The sequence below is a fragment of the Onychomys torridus genome, chromosome 16, assembly GCF_903995425.1.
Source record: "Onychomys torridus chromosome 16, mOncTor1.1, whole genome shotgun sequence".
In the NCBI taxonomy this organism is placed as follows: domain Eukaryota; kingdom Metazoa; phylum Chordata; class Mammalia; order Rodentia; family Cricetidae; genus Onychomys; species Onychomys torridus.
In genome coordinates, this window is record NC_050458.1 from 63,652,838 (window position 1) to 63,672,579 (window position 19,742).

The following is a 19,742-nucleotide window of genomic DNA, read 5'->3' on the forward strand; positions in this document are numbered from 1 at the left end:
AGAGCGACAGAATGACACATGCATGCACATAGTTAATCTCTCCCGCCCCCCCCCCACACACACTCACTCATCCACCCACCTGCAAACACAGTCCCAGACACTCTGCATTCTTGAGTCAGGCTTCTGAACCGCTCCTGTCCTATCTCCCACCTCCTTCCTGACCCACTGCTTAAAACGGTGACTGTAGCAAAAATGACTTCATGATCTCCCTGTCCTGAGCCAAATTACAAAATGATTTGGAAAGGGCTCAAAACGCCCTTCTTTAGAAGTTTCTGGATACACCAATACGCAGGAGCATGCACCTTCAGAACACATGTATATTTCCACTTGGCCTCAGGTTGTGACACACAGATACTCACACTCTCCTAGCCCACATAACGCAAACTGCTGCATGTTTATGAGTTTCTCTCTACCACTAGCTAGGTTTGGTCAGCCTACCCGACACCCCACGCCCGGGAATCCCTGACCACATCTCCACCCATGCTCTGTCTCTCTCTTTTCCTTCTCTGTCCCGCCGTCGGGGTTCCTGGGCGAGGAAGCTTCTCCGCGGAGTCGCTGGCCAGAACCACAGCTTTCACCCCGCCATTCAGGATAAGGAAGAGAACAGACCACAGCGGGAGGCGGGGGAAGACAGGGTGACATCGAGGGGACAGCCCCAGCTCGCGCGCGCGCGCGCGCGCGTGCGCGCGTGGGGAGGCAATTCAGGCTACAGACAGGTTGTCCCGAAAGACTGTGTCTCCGCGCCCCCTGGCGGATGCTGGTCCCCGACGGGCTCCGGACGCGAAGAGTGAGGCCGGCGCGCGTGGGAGGCCATCCCAAGGGGAGGGGTCGGCGGCCAGTGCAGACCTGGAGGCGGGGGCCACCAGGCAGGGGGCGGGGGTGAGCCCCGATGGCTAGTCCGTCAGCTCTTTGCTCAGACCGGCTAGAGCCACAGCCCCGCTCGCTACTCATTGTCTGTGGCCCTGACCGGTGCGCCCTGGTGCCATAGTGCGGCCCGGAGGGGCAGCCTCTTCTCGTCACTGCAGTCAGAGGCGCAACTATAAGAGGCGGTGCCTCCCGCAGTGGCTGCTTCAGCCCAACAGCCAGGGCAGCAAACCATGCTGCCTGCGGCCCGCCTCCAGAGTTACTAGAGGCAGCCTGCGAACTCTGACAACTGCCCTCAGCGCCGCGTCCAGTCCCACCGTCGCGGGCTGCCACCAAAGCCGCCAGAACTGCAGCCCAGAACCGGCAAGGCCAGGCAGGCCATGGGGCTCTGGGCGCTGCTGCCCAGCTGGGTTTCTGCAACGTTGCTACTGGCACTGACCGCCCTGCCCGCAGCCCTGGCCGCCAACAGCAGTGGCCGATGGTGGTAAGTGAGCTAGTATGGGGTCGCCACTTGTCCTGGGGCACAGAGCCAGGAACTGGCCCTACCCAGCTCCCACGCTGTGGGGATCACCAACCCACAGACTCCCTCCTGCACTATGACTTCACCACATCCAGGGTGCTCTCACCTAAAACTAACCCAAAGACCTGCTGAAGTGGGGCGAATCATTTGCAGGCAGAAGCCCAGATACATCAAGCTCAGAGCCCACCCCCATCTAATAAAACTCCTTCCCACTGAGCACCAGGTCCGGCCTCACTGTGGTGGGTACTTAGGTGTCCCTCGGGTCTTGAACCGAAGAACAGGCTATTAGCTTGGGAAAGGGTGAGAAAAGGATAGGATTCCTAAACATTTCAAGGTGGGCAAGGCTGCAGGCTGGGATTCCCCTCCGGGACTGTCTTGAAGGAAGATGGAAGTACTATGATTAACCAGGCATGGACACACAGTGCCTTCTCTGTCTGCTCACTACGAGTACCAAACTCAAGAACCCAGGGAGCTATTATCGATCCTCTATTGCTCTCTCTAGGCACATAGGCCCAGGCAAGGACAGGGTTGGTTCAGCCTGCATGGTTAATGTGCAGGCCCCCTTCCCCAGACCCTAGCCCTAACTCTTATGCATCCATCCCACCAGGGGCATCGTGAACATAGCCTCCTCCACAAACCTGCTGACGGATTCCAAGAGTCTGCAGCTGGTGCTCGAGCCCAGTCTGCAGCTACTGAGCCGCAAGCAGCGGAGACTGATCCGACAGAACCCGGGGATCCTGCACAGCGTGAGTGGAGGGCTGCAGAGCGCTGTGCGGGAGTGCCAGTGGCAATTCCGGAACCGCCGCTGGAACTGCCCTACCGCTCCCGGGCCCCACCTCTTCGGCAAGATCGTCAACCGAGGTGGGTGCCCAGGAAAGCGACGTTTCCGGGATTAGGGGAAAAGCGGGGTCAGCTCCAGGGCATGGGCGGGCGAATGCAGGGAAGATGTCTCAGACGTCCCAGGGTTCCGTCCGCGATCAACCTGCGGATGGCCTGATGCCCTGCGCTCACGCTCATAGGTCAGACTTAGCCTCCAGGTTCTTTCCAGCCATGCATTTTGAGCATGATCTTTAACTTTTCGGAGCCACTGACCCACAGAAAGGGAATTCCGGATCGTGGGCGCTGGGCGACAGTTACCCTTTTCCAGCCTCCCTCAAAGGTGCCTTGGGAAACTGCTCGCTGAGGGCCCGGGTTGTGCATCGCACTCAGCAAAGTTTGCACCGCCAACACCAACCGAGAGTTTGGTCTAGTAGAGTTCTTGGCTACGCAGAATTGATCTACTTGGGATATCCTCTCTGGAGCTGTCCCACTTAAGCCCTAGACTCGAGTCTCATTAAAGCATGGTGAGAAGTGTATTCATGGACTCACGCACGCGCACCTGCTTTCTCTATGAGACCTGGAGACCAGCTTTTCAGCACTTCGGCCTGTCGGGTTGTCAGGCCTCCAAGGGCCGAGTCCAGATGTTGGACTGTAGGGTACCATGCCTTTCAAAGAGGGTGCTGACCCCGGCTTCACGAGTTCTCTCAACTGGTGCGGGGGTCGCTTCACCCACAGGCTGCCGGGAAACAGCATTTATCTTCGCCATCACCTCCGCCGGGGTCACACATTCGGTGGCGCGCTCCTGCTCCGAAGGCTCCATTGAGTCTTGCACCTGTGACTACCGGCGGCGCGGCCCTGGGGGCCCCGACTGGCACTGGGGGGGCTGCAGCGACAACATCGATTTCGGCCGCCTCTTCGGTCGGGAATTCGTGGACTCTGGGGAGAAGGGGCGGGACCTGCGCTTCCTCATGAACCTTCACAACAACGAGGCAGGGCGCACGGTATGTCGCTATGTCCGGCTGGCTGTACGCTGGAGCCAGGGCCAGGAGCGGAGGTGGAGTGGGGTAACGGTCCAGGGTAAGGACAGAGGCACACGGAGAGGGCTTCCTGAGAGAGTGGGAGTCTAGGAGGGAAGACAGAGAAGAGGTGGTGGCTGAAGGCAAAGGGATCCCCGATCTGATGACCGACTGGCTTAGGTCAGTACAACACATAGGATGCATTGCGATGGTTCCGTTGCACACTTTTGAAAAATAAAACTGACCCGCTGGTCTGGCCACATTTCAGCAGGCCATTTCGCACTTCCCCTGCCCTGGACTTAGCTACACCTGGACTTTGGTTGAGGTTTCCACAGCATCCACACGACCGGGTGGGGGGTGGGGTGGACTCGGAGTGGGGGGGTGGTCTATAGGATGTTGGCTTTGACCCGGCGACATTTTTCCTTCCCTCCTCCCCCAGACCGTGTTCTCGGAGATGCGCCAGGAGTGCAAATGCCACGGGATGTCCGGCTCGTGCACGGTGCGCACGTGTTGGATGCGACTGCCCACGCTGCGCGCGGTGGGCGACGTGCTGCGCGACCGCTTCGACGGCGCCTCCCGCGTCCTTTACGGCAACCGGGGCAACAACCGCGCTTCGCGGGCGGAGCTGCTGCGCCTGGAGCCCGAAGACCCGGCGCACAAGCCGCCCTCCCCTCACGACCTGGTCTACTTCGAGAAGTCGCCCAACTTCTGCACGTACAGCGGACGCCTGGGCACAGCCGGCACAGCGGGGCGTGCGTGCAACAGCTCGTCGCCGGCTCTGGACGGCTGCGAGCTGCTGTGCTGCGGCCGGGGCCACCGCACGCGCACGCAGCGCGTCACCGAGCGTTGCAACTGCACCTTCCATTGGTGCTGCCACGTCAGCTGCCGCAACTGCACGCACACGCGCGTGCTGCACGAGTGTCTGTGAGGCGGCGCGGCGCCTCCGGGAACGGCTTCCCCCTGACCGACTCTCTGGCACCCACCCTGTTCGCCCACCCTAGCACCCCCAGTCACATTCCCGCGGTTCACAGTGACCCATCTCTCCCACCTCCTACCTGGGGGCTCCTTCAACCACTTACTTGCCTGAGGCATCCTGAGGGCCCTGCCTCAACCTACCTCCCTCCCTCTTGGTGGGAGACCCCTTGTTGCACGGCCCCCTACTTGGCCAGGGGGCGAGAGGAGGGCTCCTCTTCTCCTGGGGGAGGGAGGGAGGTCAGTTAGGAGGAGTTGCAGTCCCTGCTGTATTGTGCCAGTGACCTCTCTATCTCATCCCCCCCTCTTGCGTTCTCCCAGCGTCCCTACAGGCCCCGTCCATTCTCTAGCCGACACACCTGAGCGGCGGGGCCTTTCCCCTCCCACCTGTAGCTGAAGTCAGAGGTTCTAGGGTGAAAGGGCGGCTGTGATGATGTGGGAAATAAGGTTAAAAACCCAGCAAGAAAAACCTCCATCCCCCTAGTCTCTGTTACGAGCCACGGAACAGCTGTGAAGCATGCCTCCTTCAGCCACCTCCCACCCCTTCCTGTCCTGCCTCCTCATCAGTGTGTAAATAATTTGCACTGAAACGTGGATACAAAGCCACGAGTTTGGTTATGTAAATAAAACTATTTATTGTGCCAGGTTCCAGCCTGGCTTGCAGAGACCACCTTCACCCCGACTCCTGTTTTCTGCCCTTAACCTTGTTGTTATCCAACTTTTTTTCTTTCACCCCGTTTCTCGAAGATGCCCTTGCCTACCAGATCAGTATTTCCTTCCACTGTAGCTATTAGTGGCTCTTCGCCCCCACCAATGTATCTTTCTCTGAAGAATAAAGCCGCTATTTTTATCAATGACTCTGTTCCTTGAATCCAGAACACAACATGGTTTACAGTGTCCCCCACCCCAAGGACACTTACTTTTCTTAATCAAATAGAAGAGACATATTGTTGAAGATCTCTTTTCCTGGTCCTGAAAGAGGACCCTGAAATTCTGACCCTTGGGTGACCTTAACTGAGGCCACTAGGGATCTAGGTCTCCTAAGAGACACCCTGCCCAGGAGCCCATGCAGGGCTCTCCTTCCTATCCTAGAAGCAGCTATTTATGTGATGAGAACAAACATGTCAACTTGATGGGGATCAAACAGACCAACAGTCTATCTACTTCTCCTACCTGAAAGAGTTGGGAAAATAGCTACAACGGAATGATGGCTGTGACGTGTCCTGAAAAACAGAAAGAAAAGCCCAAGCTGAAAGGGTGTCATTGTCCCTTAGGTAGAGGTCCTCTTTTCCTGGGGTCTAGGCTTTGGGCGGTGGAAAGGCACACGCTTGTACAGGATGTGGAAATACCTTATGAGCACCCCAACTCTAGCCTTGGGGTAAGGAAGATCCGGGTAACAAGTCATGGGCCCTAGACCTGGACCAGAAAGCTTACAGACACTGGCAGGGAAGAAGAAATGAGGGGGGGCTTTAGCATCCAACCAAGTGGGCCTCAAAGTAGCACAACCCAAAAGAAACCCAAGAGTGGTTGGTCCACAACCACATCACTAAGCTAGCAACTCCCACAGAGAACCGGAAAGAGGGCTCCTCTGTTAACAGTCCCCAGTTCGGCAGGATAAGAATCCTGCTCAACCACTAAACCTCATTCCCGTTCTTTCTTCCTGCCTTCCTTGTGAAGGAATCTTTCCTAACCTCTATGACTTGTTGTCCTTCACCATAGCCCCTTCCCCACAAGAGATGACCAGAAAGACAGGACCGGAAGCCACCGGACACACCCACCTTAGCAACTTGAGAGTGTCTTCCTCTTCCCAGGGTCCTTTGCTGTCTTTGCAGGCTACCACTACTCCCTGGAGGGTGTGAACTATGACCTCTGTGGGTTCTGAGCTCTGTGTATAGGGAGGGAAGTAGATTCAGGGCCTGCTCAATCCTGCAGTGACGGTCTTTCTCTTTCTTTCCATTGGCAAAAACTAGCACTGAGAGCGCCATCTCAGTTGTGACGAGGGGACCCAACTTCGAATAGCAGGCACCTGAAAGGCCCTGGGTTGGCCTGCAGAGGTGGTGGCACACACCTGTAATCCCAGCACTCGGGAAGCAGAGGCAGGTGGATCTCTGTGAGTTCGAGGCCAGCCTGGGGTCTACAGAGTGAGTTCCAGGACAGGCTCCCAAAAAGGCCCTGGGTTTCCAGTGAAGGCCATCCAGCAGAGACGTTAGTGGGCTGTCCCAGTGTGTGTGTGTGTGTGTGTGTGTGTGTAAGTTTTGGGGTGCTGCTACACAACACCCAGTGTGGGGGAGAAGCAAGAGGGTGGGGAACCAGGCCATCTCCATCCACACTCATCTAACTCCTAACTCCAGGAAATGGAGCTTTGGACCTGGAAACTGGGGTCCTGAGCTGAGCTGACTTGCAGGAGTTGGAAGAAGAGCTCTCTCTCTGTCTCTCTCTCCTTCTCTGTTCCTAAATAGGTGTTCAGCATAGCTCTTGCTTTCTCAGCCTCCATTGCCTTGACGGTTAATTGGGAACAGCCATCATTGTCCTTTAAGCAGGTGATAAGGTTTAAGTGAGACAGTGTTTGTGATGGCTTGGGTCATGTGAACAATGACTGATACGTTTTCTGTACCAGCCATTTGTCAAATGTTGGCAGTACAGTGATGCGCAGGCCTGAGATCAGCCAGGGGATGGACCATGCCAATAAACACTGTCAGCATAACTGGGGGGGGGGGGACAGAGAAAGGCCCTCTGTGTGCACAGGAAATTTGAGGACAAAGTCCAGTACCCTAGCCTTCAGCATGGCAAACACCCTTCTCTTCCAGGGGCTGGAATTTGGGAAAAGGCTGCCATTAGTAAAATACAGAATAAGGCTAGGTCCGAACAGAGAATGCACAAATAAAATAAAGCTTCAAGTAGAAGGGCTGGGAGTGTGACTCGATGGTAGAGCATGTGGAAGGACCTGGGTTTGATCCCCAGCACTTGGTGGAGTCGAGGTAAAGGGCTCTGGCGTCTACAAGTACAGTTCAGGAGCTGAGTATTAACCTGTATTATCTATGCTGCTCTTACTTGGAACTGGAGTCAGGAGATCAGCAGATCTGGAGTCAGAGTCGGGTGAGGGCTATACCTAGAAAGAGTCTCAGGGCCCGAAACACCAGGTGATGGCCTTAAAATAGGCAGTTGGTGGTGGCGCACGCCTTTAATCTCAGCCATTTGGGAGGCAGAGGCAGGCAGATCTCTGTGAGTTCAAGGCCAGCCTGGTCTACAGAGCAACTTCCAGGACAGAGAGGGTTGTTTCACAGAGAAACCATGTCTAGGTAAGATGACCTCTTCAGGAATGTGTCTGAGGAACCTTCCTGCAACTTCCACCCACTTCTGATCTTCAGGTGCCACACAAATACACACCAGGGGGGTCTGGGGTTGGCAAGGACCCTGGACACAGAGCTGACCTCAGTTAGTGCTGCAGGGACTAGTCCTGAAATATCCCAGGGGTGGCGGAAAAGCTGGGAGGACAGAGATGGCAGGCTGCACAGTCCCTGGGGGGTCAGCAAGCCGACTCCATGATCACCCTGCCGCTTGCACCTTGGAAAAACCCAGTCAGTGGGGCTGCAAATACCCTAGGGTGCAGCCCCCCTTCCCTACGGCCCCAGGCAGGCTCAGTCCTCTCCTCCAGGCCAGAGGGAGAAAAATAACAAAATGAGGAGAAAATAAGCTGTTTGGCTGTGGTGTGAGCAGGAATATCCGTGCAGAGCTGCCCACCACGCACCCTCACTCACTTTTTCCACACCCAGCCAGGGCCCAGCATGAGACAGACCACCCCCTTGCCCCCTCCCCCCGTCTGGTCTAAAAGCAGACACACTGGGTTGGTGAGAGAGCAGCAGGTTATAAATATGCCCAGGGAACTGCCGCCAACTCGCTCCCCTGTCATCCCCTGGGAGGGGGTAGGGTGGGGTGGTACCTAAGGAGGAGCCAGGGCTGCCCTGAGGCCCAGGAGGAAGCGGGACTTCCAACCAGCTACTGCAATATTTATTTATTTATACCTTTCCCAGGTGGATGACCCACCGCTATTACACATACATTTGGACTTCTGTTTATCTCACACACGGGGTTCCCCACCCTCTCTGGTATTATGGTCACAGTCCAGCATGAAAGGGCTCAGCAGGGCACTCAGCGTCAAGGTGCAACCCCGGGCTGCTTCTTTTCCTCACACCCTTAAGAAAATAGCTCATTCACTCATTTATTCATTCATTCATTCATTCATTCACTCACTGAGCAGGTTATTTCCCGAGGTGTGCACATACACCTGCTGTCACGAGTGTGCGCAAGCACCACATTCTATTCCTGTGTGTTCACATCAGCTCCAGCCTCTCCTGCACGCAGGTTCCTCTGCCTTTAACCTGGCAGCCTCCTGGAGTGGGGCGGGGTGAGGCTGGCTGTCTAGCATCAGAGCATTGTCTCAGAGTCGTATGAGGGGCTGGAGAAAAGGGGCTGAGAATAAGACCCCTCAATGTGTTGCCTCCTTTACTTTTCCTGGTAGATAAGATCTCTTTCTCTTCCCCTTTATCCTCGCCAGCACGTAGGAAGGGAGAGCCATTCTGTGGGATGCTGGGGGTACCGACTCAGGAGAGCCGCCTGCCTCCCAGACACTTGCTAAGTAGGTGCCCATCTAGGCAAGAGGGGCAGCCCTCCTCTTCCAGGGCGGAACCCCTCCCCTCTCCCTCCTCCCTATTAATCCTCGGAAGTGAAGGGGCCGTCCTTGGCGGCCCTTCAGCCCTATTGTGGCCCCTCGCCCTCTTGGGCTGGCGTCTAATTAACTCCTCCTGCCCCTGGTTTTGTGTGCCCCCCCTTACTCTACCTTGTCGGCCCCGCCCCTCCGCTCGGCCCGCTCCCCCCGACGGACATTCCTGTCAGGCCGGGCCAGTGTGCCAGGGTAACCAGGGCCAGACCGAGGCCTAATCCCCCCTCCGCCTGGCCGGGCTCAGGGAGCCCCACTCACCTCCCGGCTCTCTGGGGGCTGCTCGGCTCTGCTGTGGCGGAGACACACAATCAGGACAAAGGCGCAGCCCCCAGGGGGCTAACTCAGCCTTCACGCCCAGGTTGTGCGGCATTTGGGGAGTTTAATGAATTGTCCATCACGCCTTTCAGGGCCCGCCCGTCAGCCTGGATTAATCTTCGGAGCCCTGGTGGGGTAGGAGACACTAAGCCTGTATTTATTACTCTCCCATTGTCACTAATTGAGGTAATTATCTGTGACTCTGGCCTGGCCAACAATGCTGCATTCACTCCTGGGACCTCGATGGGCCTGGCTCCCACTCTCCGCACTAACCCTCCCTCCCTTCCTCTCCAAAACGCGCCAAGGCCTAAGATGGGCCCTGGAGCATGTTGGGAAAGTGGACAACGTTCCACAATGTCCCACCTTCAAGTAGTGTCTCCTGAAGCCACCACCACTATGAAGATGTGTTGAGGAGAAACCTGAGTCTCCTAAAGTAGATGAGAAAAGAAAGCAGACAGGTTTGTCAGGGAGAGCCTTCAAGCCACAGCCAGGCTGGCACTCCTCATTTGTGGATAGATGGCACCAAGCTGCCCCTGTAGCCTACAGGACTCTGGAGTGTTAGAAAGCATACCATTCCCTACTAGGTGTACTCTGAAGAGGTCCCGGAAGCTACTAGAGCTGACAGAGTGGCTGTGGGTATGGTGAAGGTCAGAAAGAACAGGAAGGGTGTGTCAGGGAGCAGAAGGGCAGGGTGAAGAGCCACCCTGAGAAGAAGCAATCCAGAGTCAGAATATTCCCCAGGCCCGCACCAGTGTGACAGTTAATTAGTGCCGAGTAGCAACCTCAAGAATAAACTAATTTAGATACGTGAGTAGTCCCAAAGAGTAGATGCCGTATGAAGATGGCTTTCTGGGCCAAGAGGAGCAGGGGTGTGTGTGTGTGTGTGTGTGTGTGTGTGTGTGTGTGTGTGTGTGTGGTGTGTGTGTGTGGTGTTGTGTGTGTGTGCGGGTGTGGGTGAGGGCACGTGTGCAGTATGCGTGTACATGTGTGGGTGCCCGTGAATGATGTATACACACGTGTGTGCCTGTGTGATGTGTGTGTGTGTATGTGTGTGTGTTTAAGAGATAATAGAAAAGGGAAGGCATGGATGAGACTAGATTGTGAGATCCTCAAGGGCAAAAATTATGTTTTGGTCACTGTTTTTTGTTTTGTTTTGTTTTTTAACAAGATCCTAATATTATACCTAGAATGACGGGATGGATCCGGCCAGTAGTTGCATAGAAGTTGAGGTCTGTTGGATCTTCTCTTAAACAGCTGTCCTCGGGCTCTTCACTCATCTGGTACTTGGTAGAAAGAGGTCTAGATCATTCCTGGGCAGTCCTGGATGGGCAGCTGACCCGCTGAAACGCTAAGGATCCTGGTAGATCTCAGCGCTAAAGCTCGAGCAGCGCCACCTCGCGGTGAATGTTGGGAGAGCTTCCGGGGACACTAGCTGAGACCGCGAAGCTGCAGGCGGGTTTGGGGGGGGGGGGGCAACCGTTCTCCTTCATGCTATGTTGTCAGGGCTGTGTTGCTGTCACAGCTTTTATTTTAAACCATCCCTCCATTTTTTTGGAAGTAGTGGACTATGCATCTGAGGCTGGCCTCAAATTTCTCAATGTACTGAGGATAACGGTGTATACCTGATTCTTTTGCCTGCACCCCCTGAGTGCTAGGATTTGTGGGGCAGACATACCCAGTTTATAAGAGTTCTGGGGAACAAATGCAGGGCTTTGTGCATGGCAGACAAGTACTCTATAAACAGAGTTACACCCCTAAGCTTAATTAGCCCCTTCTTATACTGTCCTTTTTGGAGGATGTGTTCCATGTCAAGCTTTAGGGGCTACAGAGTCAAACATAACCCTTAAGTAACTCATAAAGCAGCAAAATTCAAATGGTAATAAAGTCAAAAAAGATGGAGCTGGAGAGATGGATCAGTGGTTAAGAGCAATGACTGTTCTTCCAGAGGACCTGGGTTCAGTTCCCAGCATCCACATGGCAGTTCACAACCATCTGTAACTCCACTTCCAGTAGATCTGACACCCTCACACAAGCATATATGCAGGCCAAACATCAACACACATAAAATAAAAATAAATAAGTTATTTTTAAAAATCAACAAAGGTGCCAGGCATTGTGGCACAGGCCTTTACTCCCAGCATTTGGGAGGCCAGGCAGGTGGATCTCTGGGAGTTCAGGGCCAGTTTGATCTAAATAGAAAGCTCTAGGTAAGCCAGGGCTACATAGTGAGACCCTGTCTCAAATACAGTACCATCACCACCAACACCACAAAACCAAAACAAACCAAAAAGAGAAAACATAGCAAAGGTCATGTTTAAGAATCAGGAAAATGTTAGGCACCAAAATACAGTCAGATATTTCCAGCTCAAAACTATGTGTCATCTCTCTTTCAAATCCTCTCCCCAAAGTTCCTGTGTGTCTTTGGCCAGAGGCAGGGTCTTAATGCTTTTCCCATGTTGGCCTCAAATTCTGGGTTCAAGGGATCCCCACTCTCAGCCCTCCCAAGTGACTGGGACTACAGGTGCATGTTACTGCCCCTAGTGATGGTCAGATGCTTTGCTCTCACCTTCTCTAAACTCTTTGTGATCTAGACCTCTTTCTCCCAGGGGCCTGGTTCCCTGTGGAAGTCTTATGTCTTCCCATATTCTGAATGTTCCTCTTCCCTCACCTCGGTGAGAACTGCCTCAAACATCCTTACTCCCCTCACCCCCCAGGAGACCCTTCCATTTGCCTTGGCAGAGTATCCTTGCTTGTCTGAGCTCTTGGCAGGCTCTGCTGGTGGGGCTTCTCTTCACAACACCCACTAGCCATCCTTGTATGTATGTGATCGACTAGGCTTCTACCTGTCTGAGAACACAGGTTCTATGCCATATTTGTCTTGCCATCCTTTCCAGAACTAAGATGGGGGCATCATATGCCCTCATTAAATGATGAATAGGCAGGTTCGTGGATAAGGAAACAGATGCGTGGATAGCTGGATATGGAGAGGTGCTCAGATAAATGACAGATGACTTGGTGGATAGATCGGTAAATGGATAGTTGGGGTGCACAGATGCATGGATGGAGCATCCATCCACAAAATGGCTCACAAATCCTCGTTAATACAAGGAGATTCAAAAAAAAGAGCCTACCCCATGCCATGCCATGCCGAGGCAGGAACAGCACCTAGCTTCATACTTCCTCACTAATATGTGTCACCTTGGAAACTTGTCTCCCAGAGGCCTTCATGGATGTGTTCTCCTTCCCTGTAAGTCCAAGTCAAGGACTTGACCCTCTTTCCTATCCTCTCCCTCCTTCTTTTGTAAACTCTGGGAGGGCTCGCCAATTTGAACAGTCTCCCTTGCACACTCACCAAGCCTGTCTCTTCTTTCCATTGCTCCAATGGCAGCCTATCTGTGAGTTCCCTGAAGGCAGAGAGCATGCCTGGGTCTCCTCTGCGTCCCTGGCACACATGGTTAATGGGCAAGTGGACAAGCGAGTAGTTCCAAACAGGGCTCGTTCCTGTCCTCCATGGACACACACTGCACACGTCCCAAGTCTCTCCCTGAGTTCAGCAGCTTCTGTCTCTCCTCTCTCAAGAACACACCCACACCGCTGATCTCTGTGGTGTTGCAGTTACAGCCTGTGTCTGGGTTTTCTCACCCATTTGTAGCTGGCCTCAGGACACCTCAGAGTTCTCCCAGGTCTGAAAAGGACAGGTTCCTGGCTCCCCTAATACCGTATCAAGTATGACAGAACTGTGGGAAATGCTTCCAGGAAGAAGTTGGCTGCTGGGAAGTCATGGAGCCCCCTGTTTGGGGTCCCCTGTTAACCTAAGATCTGGTGCCACCAATTGAGCAATCCTCCTGCACCTGTAGTCTTTTCTCCTGATCAGGGAAGCAGTTCCAGGGGAGGAGGTGTTGTGGCCTCCTCCAGGAGGCTGGGTGGCTGGCAGACACAGCTAGATTTAGAAGGCATTTTCACAGCAGGGAGCCTCTAACCTCCACCCACAGGGCCCTGTGGGGCCAGCCTAAGATACTACTTACCAGGGTCTGGCCCTGAAACCCGTAGTCTCTCCTCTCCCCTCTCCTTCTCACCCAGAACTTCGGCAAATGGTCCTGACTTCATCCTTGGCAAGCTCTGCTTGGAGGCGTGTGTTACCCTGACACCTTAAATGCCCAAGTGTTCCCTGGACGAAAGGGGTGGTTGTTATCTAACCCAGGACTTGTCTTTTTCAATGTTGGGAACCCAACTCAGGGCTTTGTATGTTCTAGGCCAGGATACTACCACTGAGCCGCCGGCCTTCCAACCTTACTCTCCCAGGGATGGATTGCGCTCCCTGGCCCCTTCTTTTTTAGAGACAGAATTTTGATGGGCTGGGCTGGGCTGGAATTCGCTGTGTAAACCAGGCTGGGCTTAAACTCGCAAGATCCTCCTACCTCTACCTCCAGTTTAGAGGAAAGTGCCACCATGCCTGCCGTCTTTTTCTCTCTTTTTAAAATATATGTTTATTTTTGCCTGGATGGCCCAGAACTCACTCTGTAGAACACCCAGAGATCCACCTGCCTCTGCCTCCTGAGTGCTGGGATTAACGGTGTGCGCCACCAGCTGAGTTCCTTTCTAATTTTTATCTAAATGTTACCTCCTCCATGGACTCTCCCTGGATCTCTTAGGATCTCCCTTGATTGACTCCTCCCAGAACTTAACACAAGAACCCAGTACCTCATGGTTTCATCTTTATCACACTGTCAGGCAGGCCTTGCCATGACTACCCTTTGAGCTCAGCCCAGGGGGGACTGGTTCCCAGGGAGTGCTCAGTCAACGCTAGGTTAGACTGGGCAGCGGCTAGAACTGCAGTACAAAGTGGTAAGACCTCTGATCTTTGCCCAAGGTGACCTGGCCTCTTGGCCTCCTCCACCAAGAGCAACAGGAAATGTGTAGGTTACGGACAGGATGACAGGTCAATATTCCTGGGGAGCTCCGACCAGTGAACGCCGCCCCTAGACTTGGGACACCCGAATGGGAGACCCTCCTGGGCTGAATCCAGGCGGGCGGCGGGCTGTGGACTGGGAGCCCCGCCCCGCCCCGCCCCCGGCGTCACGCCTTGGAGTCCCTCCGGGTGTGACGTCGAGCTAATTGGAGACTAAAAGCCGCCGGAGAGGTTAGAGAGCGAGCGGTCTGCAGAGTTGCGGGAGTCAGGGTTGGCGGCGTTCGAGGGGAGCAGGGACAGAGGCGGGGCCGGGGGCCGGGTTCGACCTGGCGACCGAGTCTGGGCGAAGCCCCCGCTCCCGCCCAGCCGGCGGCTAAATTTACCTAGGCTGACTCAGCCTTTGCCCGGAATGGGGGGCGGGGGGAGTGCACCGGGGCAGAGGGAAGAGCGGGCAGGGGTGGGGCGGGGGGCAAGGAAGGGAGAGTCCCAGCCAAGGAGACAGGATGGGCCACAAGTTTCCACCAGAGACCAGTCCTCCCCCTCTCTCGGCGAGCGGGAAGAAGCCCTGAGGGAGGCACAGGTGGGGCTGGGTCAGCGAGAGAAAACTCCAGAGCTTCCTAAAGGGGAGGAGTAGATTTATTGGGCGCCTACGATGTGCCAGGCACTGTGCAAGGCGCCTTATATACATTACCGCATTAAATCCTCACAACAACCCTGCGAGGTAGGTGTTTATAAACCCCCATTTGACAGATGAGGAGACTGAGGCTCAGGGAGGTGAAGTGATTTGGCCAAAGGGCACATGGCTAGTAAATGGCAGACACGGAGGAAGTGCCCAAGGTTGGAAAGGAAAAAGAAAAAAAAAAGACTTAAACGTCAGTCTTAAGCCTGGCGGCGGCGTGGATCAATAGGAAGAAGAGCTCGGCGCGCCCCAGAGGTCTGGGAGACCGGAGGCCTGCTCCCGGCCCCGCGCGCGCGGCTCGGAGGTGTCAAGGCGGGAAACCGGCGCCGGGTGACTGGGGACCCAGAAAACTGGCCGTGCTGCTGGTGTAGGGGCACTCGAGCACCAGCAACCGGGGGAATCCGCGACCTGCGCGCGCCCCGTAGTGGCTCCAGCGAGTATCACACCCCACACCGACCTGCTGAAGATCAGCCCCTCGTTCCCCTTCGCCTGGCTGTCCTCTAGGAGAGAGGCAGAAACCGTCAGGGTCCTATCCCGAGGGCGCCACCATCGGCGTGGGAAATCCCGGTGACACTTCAGAGCATCACGAAGGACACGGAGATGGAGGGAAGGGGGAAGGCCTACAAGTGTCCCAAGCTGATTCATTGGCTACCTTCCCTCTCCAGCTTGGTCCACAGCAGGCCAGAGGCAGTGATGGGGCCGTGATCCTGCTCTGCCTTGGGGAGCACTCACCTAAACTTGGGAAGTTGGGATAGAAGCCCTTGGTCCATTTAAATCTGCAAAACCTTGAGCGTCTTCCACGCAGGAAGAGTGGGGATAAGAGCCCTCAGATTCTATTCGCTTATTCCCCAAATTCCAGGGACCGAAGAACGGGCGGCAGAAATGGCTCGTTTTACATGTACAGGAATCCGGGATGCTCGGGTGCAAAAGTAGTTAGCCTAAGGTCCACCTGCAAGTCAGTGGCAGAGTTGGAGCATCCAAGACAGCCCTCTCCCAGTTTGCTGGTTGTGTATGCATCCATCCCTTCTCTGCCAAAAGCTCCCCTGTCACCTGATCGCTCCGTCCCTAGCTTCAAGGCCTCTTCATGACTTTTTCTCTCCTGCTAGGGACCCTGACCTGACCATTGCTTCCGTATGCCTGCACCGTCCCTGCCCTTCGGTGAGCAGCGCCCGCCCGAATGCGGCAGGTGTTGAGTCCTACCCTCACCTCCCCTGCAGCTAACCCTTGGATTGGCGATGGCTGCCTCGCCTTTCTTTCCTTTCCTCTGTTTCAAGTGTGGGAACAGGTACAGGTGGGGAAAGAAGAAACGGGAAGCAAACGAAGCCTGTAGAGAGTAAAGGAGAACGGTGAGCCCAAGGATGGATGGGCCGAGCCACGCGAGAACGAAAAGGGGCATCGCTCACTCTCTCTCTCTCTTCCCCTGTGGCGTTTTCCTGGTGTCCTCCCCGAAGAGGCCTTCCTCGGTTTGACCGATGACATCGAGAGTCTGCCGGATACTGTCGCTCAGCTCGGCTGTCTTCCCGCCTTCCCTGGGCCGGGTGTTTCCAACCGCAGGCAGGGTCCTCTCGTTCCGCCAGGAGGCGCCTGGGGCGTCCGTGTCGCTTCCATCAGAGGAGCCACTATGGACGCTGAGCTCCTCAGCTTCGTCCGAGTCCGAATCTGGGGCGGTGTGGCGGCGGATGCGGGACACGGCTTCCCGCAAGGCCCCGGCGTAGGGTCCCGGAGTCCGCGGCCAGCCCCCGCCCGTGCGCCGCAGGACCCCGGCCGCGTCTGAGCTCTTCCCGCTGCCCGCGCATCCCGGAGCCGCTGGGCCTAAGGCCGGGTGCTCAGGGCTACCTGGCTGCGTGGGGACGTCTCGTAGGTTCGCTTCGCCGACAGGGAACCCTAAAACGCGGGGGGCGCGGTCCTCCAGTGAAGAATCCCCCTGCTCTCCTCCCTCAGCTTCGCCCTCGCGACCCCCGCCCGGCTGGTTTAAGATACGACTGCTCACCGGTAGCTTCTGGCAAGCTGAGGCATTGGCCGTGACCCCCTCACCCTCCTCGTGGCAGGGCTGGGGTGGCTTGGGGCTGTCGCTCACAATGCATGGCTCCCCAGAGGGCAAGAGCTGCACCTGCTGGGTGCGAGGGGTCGGAACATACTGGGACTTGATCACCACGCACGTGGCGTCAATGACAAAGATGCCTTCTCTACGAGAGGGGCCTCGGGAACTGCGGGGCAGGGTGTGGGCGCGGCGGGTTGCCTTCCAAACTTCCAGGGTTTCATGCTCTGTCCCCTCTCTTTGACCCAGGGACTCTCTCCACCCGGTGCCTCCAGGAGCCCAGGGTCTGGGGAGAGTCTGGCTGTGTCTAACTGGAGGCTTTTTAGGGGAGGAAAGCCAAGACTTGGGAAGCCAAATATATTCACTTCTTTCTTTCCCTTCCCTTGAGCTCTTGAGGTGCTGCCTGGACCTGGGAGCAGGACATGGGGGGGTGCGGATAGTAGACCCAGCGGGAGCTGCCTCCGTGCCTGAACTGCCAGTAGCTTTGGCTTGGGGATGGCCGTCACCACCACTGTTCAGGCCAGCAGCAGCTAGGCCCGAGCTTTTCTCTAGCGGCCCTTTGCAGGACTCTGGCCTGGCTCTGGCCGCTGCACAGCCTGGAGCTCCTCCTAAGAGTCCCCGTCCCTGTCTGAGACCCCAAGCCCCTAGAACATCCCGGTAGATTCGAGGATCCAGCCTCTTCTTCGTGCGCCCTGCCTCTGTCCTGGTGGTGGCTGGAACCGGGGCTGATGAGGTTGGCGCCCGGGAGAGCTCCGGGCCTCGCTTAGTCCCCAGGGTCCGGTGGGGGCCTTCGTAAGAAGGTGGAGCCACATAGGGTGGCGGCCGGTCCCAGCGGCGTCTTGGGGTTGTGCCTGCAGCGCCTCTCAGCAGCAGGTGAGCCTCGTAGCTAGGGGGCCCTGGTCTCCTACCTCCCCATGGCCCCGCCCATGCCACCCCTGGGTCACTCTGCGGGAGCGCGGATGGACGGGGCGCTCGCCCCACCTGCCCGAAGCGCTCAGGTCTGGAGAAAACTGGGAACCCGGTTGGTTGGGCCGCCCGAAGGGCGTTCCGGGGCTCTGGGCGGGGCTGACCTAGGGGACTCCGTCGGGCCCCGCCAGCCTTGCGCCTTTTTCTCTCGGTCTCCTTGGCCTCCCGCTCCTGCGACGCCGCCTTCCTTTTCTCTTGTTCCCGGGCTCGGACCTCGGCGAGGGGCCCCGCCCGCCAGTTGGTCGCCTCCTGCAGCACCCTGGTGGCCCAGGGTCGGCGGGGTGGCGGCTCCGGGGATCCCGGGAGCAGCCTACACCTGGGACAATGAGCAGGAACCCAGGTGAGCAGTTTGTGGGGAAAGGGAGCTGAGGTCCCGGGAGCTGGGAGGACTGGAGACCACTTGGGGCAGCCATGTGGGAGGGTACGCGTGAGCGTGTGTGCGAGTGCACGTGCGTATATGTTAGGGCTGAAGTCGAAATGAGACTCCTCGCCATCTCTCCATGCACACTTTAACAGCGACTGCCCCATGTCACCTCCTGCCCTTTCTCACTACCTCTTCTGTCCCCCTGCACAGCGCTGAATGAGGCAGGCCCCAGTCCTCGACGAGGGGGGGAGGGAGGCGTGGGAAAGCAAAGGGGCCAGCAGGGATCGCTGGTGCCAGCAAGGAGGTCTGGACCCCACTTCCCGCCCCACCACTCGCTGCCCCTCACCCCCTCCTTCACTCACGTGCGGCTCTGGGGCCCACGGGCCCAGTAGCTGGCCTGGATGTCCATGGACTGTCGAGAAGGGGCACGACGACTGTAATGACAGGAAATAGTCTTGACTTCAATCACCAACAGCTTGGACTTCTGCACCCAGAGGCAGCTGCCGGACTCCTCATCCTGGAGATCCCGGGGGCTGTCGGGCCCCTCGGAGAATAACGGGCCATCCAGCATCCTGCCCCACCCCCCCCCGGCCCCCCACCCTCCCACCCGCCCCGTGAGCCCCCTCCCAACCCGGGGAGCCGGCGCCCACTGCAGAGCGGCAGGCCCAGGGACTGGCAACTATATATACCCGGGCACACGTGTGTGCCTGCCTGTGTGTGTGTGTGTGTGTGTATGTGTGTGTGTGTGCTCGCGCGCGGGCGCGCGCGCATGTGACACGCCGCCGTGGACGGCTCCGCGCTGCTACCTCCCCCAAGTACACGGCCGCCCCCTGGGGCCTGGGATTGGACGCCCCTTCCCACTACTCAGGTCCCCCAAACCTAATGGGACCCGCGAATGGGCGCGCGGAGCGGGGGAGGGGGGTGACTTCTGGTTCTTACCAAGCTTACAGTGCCCCCTCCTCCAGCCCCTATTTCTGCACTCTTCCCGAAGTTTTAACCCTTTGCTTTCCGGCTTTCCAGTGGTCTATGCCTGCCTGTCTGCCTGCAAGGACTCCTTTCTCCGACAGGGAGTAGAGAGAAAAGAACTCAAGGTCTCTGCCCGCCGCTCTCTGCTGGTTTCCATGGGGCTGGGGTGCAGGAGAGGCTGGTCCACAGCTGGGGGGGGGGGCGGGCTATTTTTAGCGTCCGTGGCATTCGGGTGCGGATGAGATGAGTAACCAGTTCAAGCAGTGGAGAGAAGAGGCGGTCTCTGCTTTCAGGAAGCTTTTGTGCTCTGGGGGACAGCTGGGGGACTCTAGGGGACAGCTGCTTCCCCGCCCCCCCCCAAGGTGGCTCCTGCACCCTTTACTCCTCGCCTTCTTTTCTGCTGGTGTGTAAGGCAGAACTCAGTCTGTCCTGGCCACCTAAGCAACAGGACAACTCTTACTCTAGATATGGGTGCCCTTCCTTGGGCATACTAGCTCCCCTAACCCAGAAGCCAGGATTCTGGGATTACACAGTTCTGTGCCCACACAGCTCCACCAAGCCTTCTGTGGGGTGCAGATAGAGTGCTTATATACA

The 19,742-nt window shown here is 56.7% G+C and overlaps 2 protein-coding genes across 2 annotated transcripts; one reads left to right on the forward strand and one right to left on the reverse strand.

Annotated features, from left to right (window-relative positions):
• The first annotated feature begins 1,196 nt into the window (after positions 1-1,196).
• Wnt1 (Wnt family member 1) lies at positions 1,197-4,147 on the forward strand. Its single transcript, XM_036208462.1, has 4 exons — positions 1,197-1,348; positions 1,992-2,245; positions 2,939-3,204; positions 3,659-4,147. Exons 1-4 carry the CDS (start codon positions 1,245-1,247, stop codon positions 4,145-4,147), a joined length of 1,113 nt encoding a protein of 370 aa, XP_036064355.1. The 5' UTR covers positions 1,197-1,244.
• Positions 4,148-14,753: 10,606 nt separating this feature from the next.
• Positions 14,754-18,860, reverse strand: Ddn (dendrin). Its single transcript, XM_036208769.1, has 2 exons — positions 18,545-18,860; positions 14,754-18,134 (listed from the first exon to the last, which is right to left on the reverse strand). Exons 1-2 carry the CDS (start codon positions 18,751-18,753, stop codon positions 16,214-16,216), a joined length of 2,130 nt encoding a protein of 709 aa, XP_036064662.1. The 5' UTR covers positions 18,754-18,860; the 3' UTR covers positions 14,754-16,213.
• Positions 18,861-19,742: the final 882 nt, after the last annotated feature.

Bases quoted from the DNA above. Each gene is read 5' to 3' on its own strand.
- Ddn (XM_036208769.1), bottom strand. From the start codon at position 18,753: ATGCTGGATGGCCCGTTATTCTCCGAGGGGCCCGACAGCCCCCGGGAT. The intron at 18,135-18,544 runs GTGAGTGAAGGA...TCATTGTCCCAG, and splicing joins CGTGGGCCCCAGAGCCGCAC to GTGTAGGCTGCTCCCGGGAT.
- Wnt1 (XM_036208462.1), top strand. From the start codon at position 1,245: ATGGGGCTCTGGGCGCTGCTGCCCAGCTGGGTTTCTGCAACGTTGCTA. The intron at 1,349-1,991 runs GTAAGTGAGCTA...CCATCCCACCAG, and splicing joins AACAGCAGTGGCCGATGGTG to GGGCATCGTGAACATAGCCT. The intron at 2,246-2,938 runs GTGGGTGCCCAG...CTTCACCCACAG, and splicing joins CGGCAAGATCGTCAACCGAG to GCTGCCGGGAAACAGCATTT.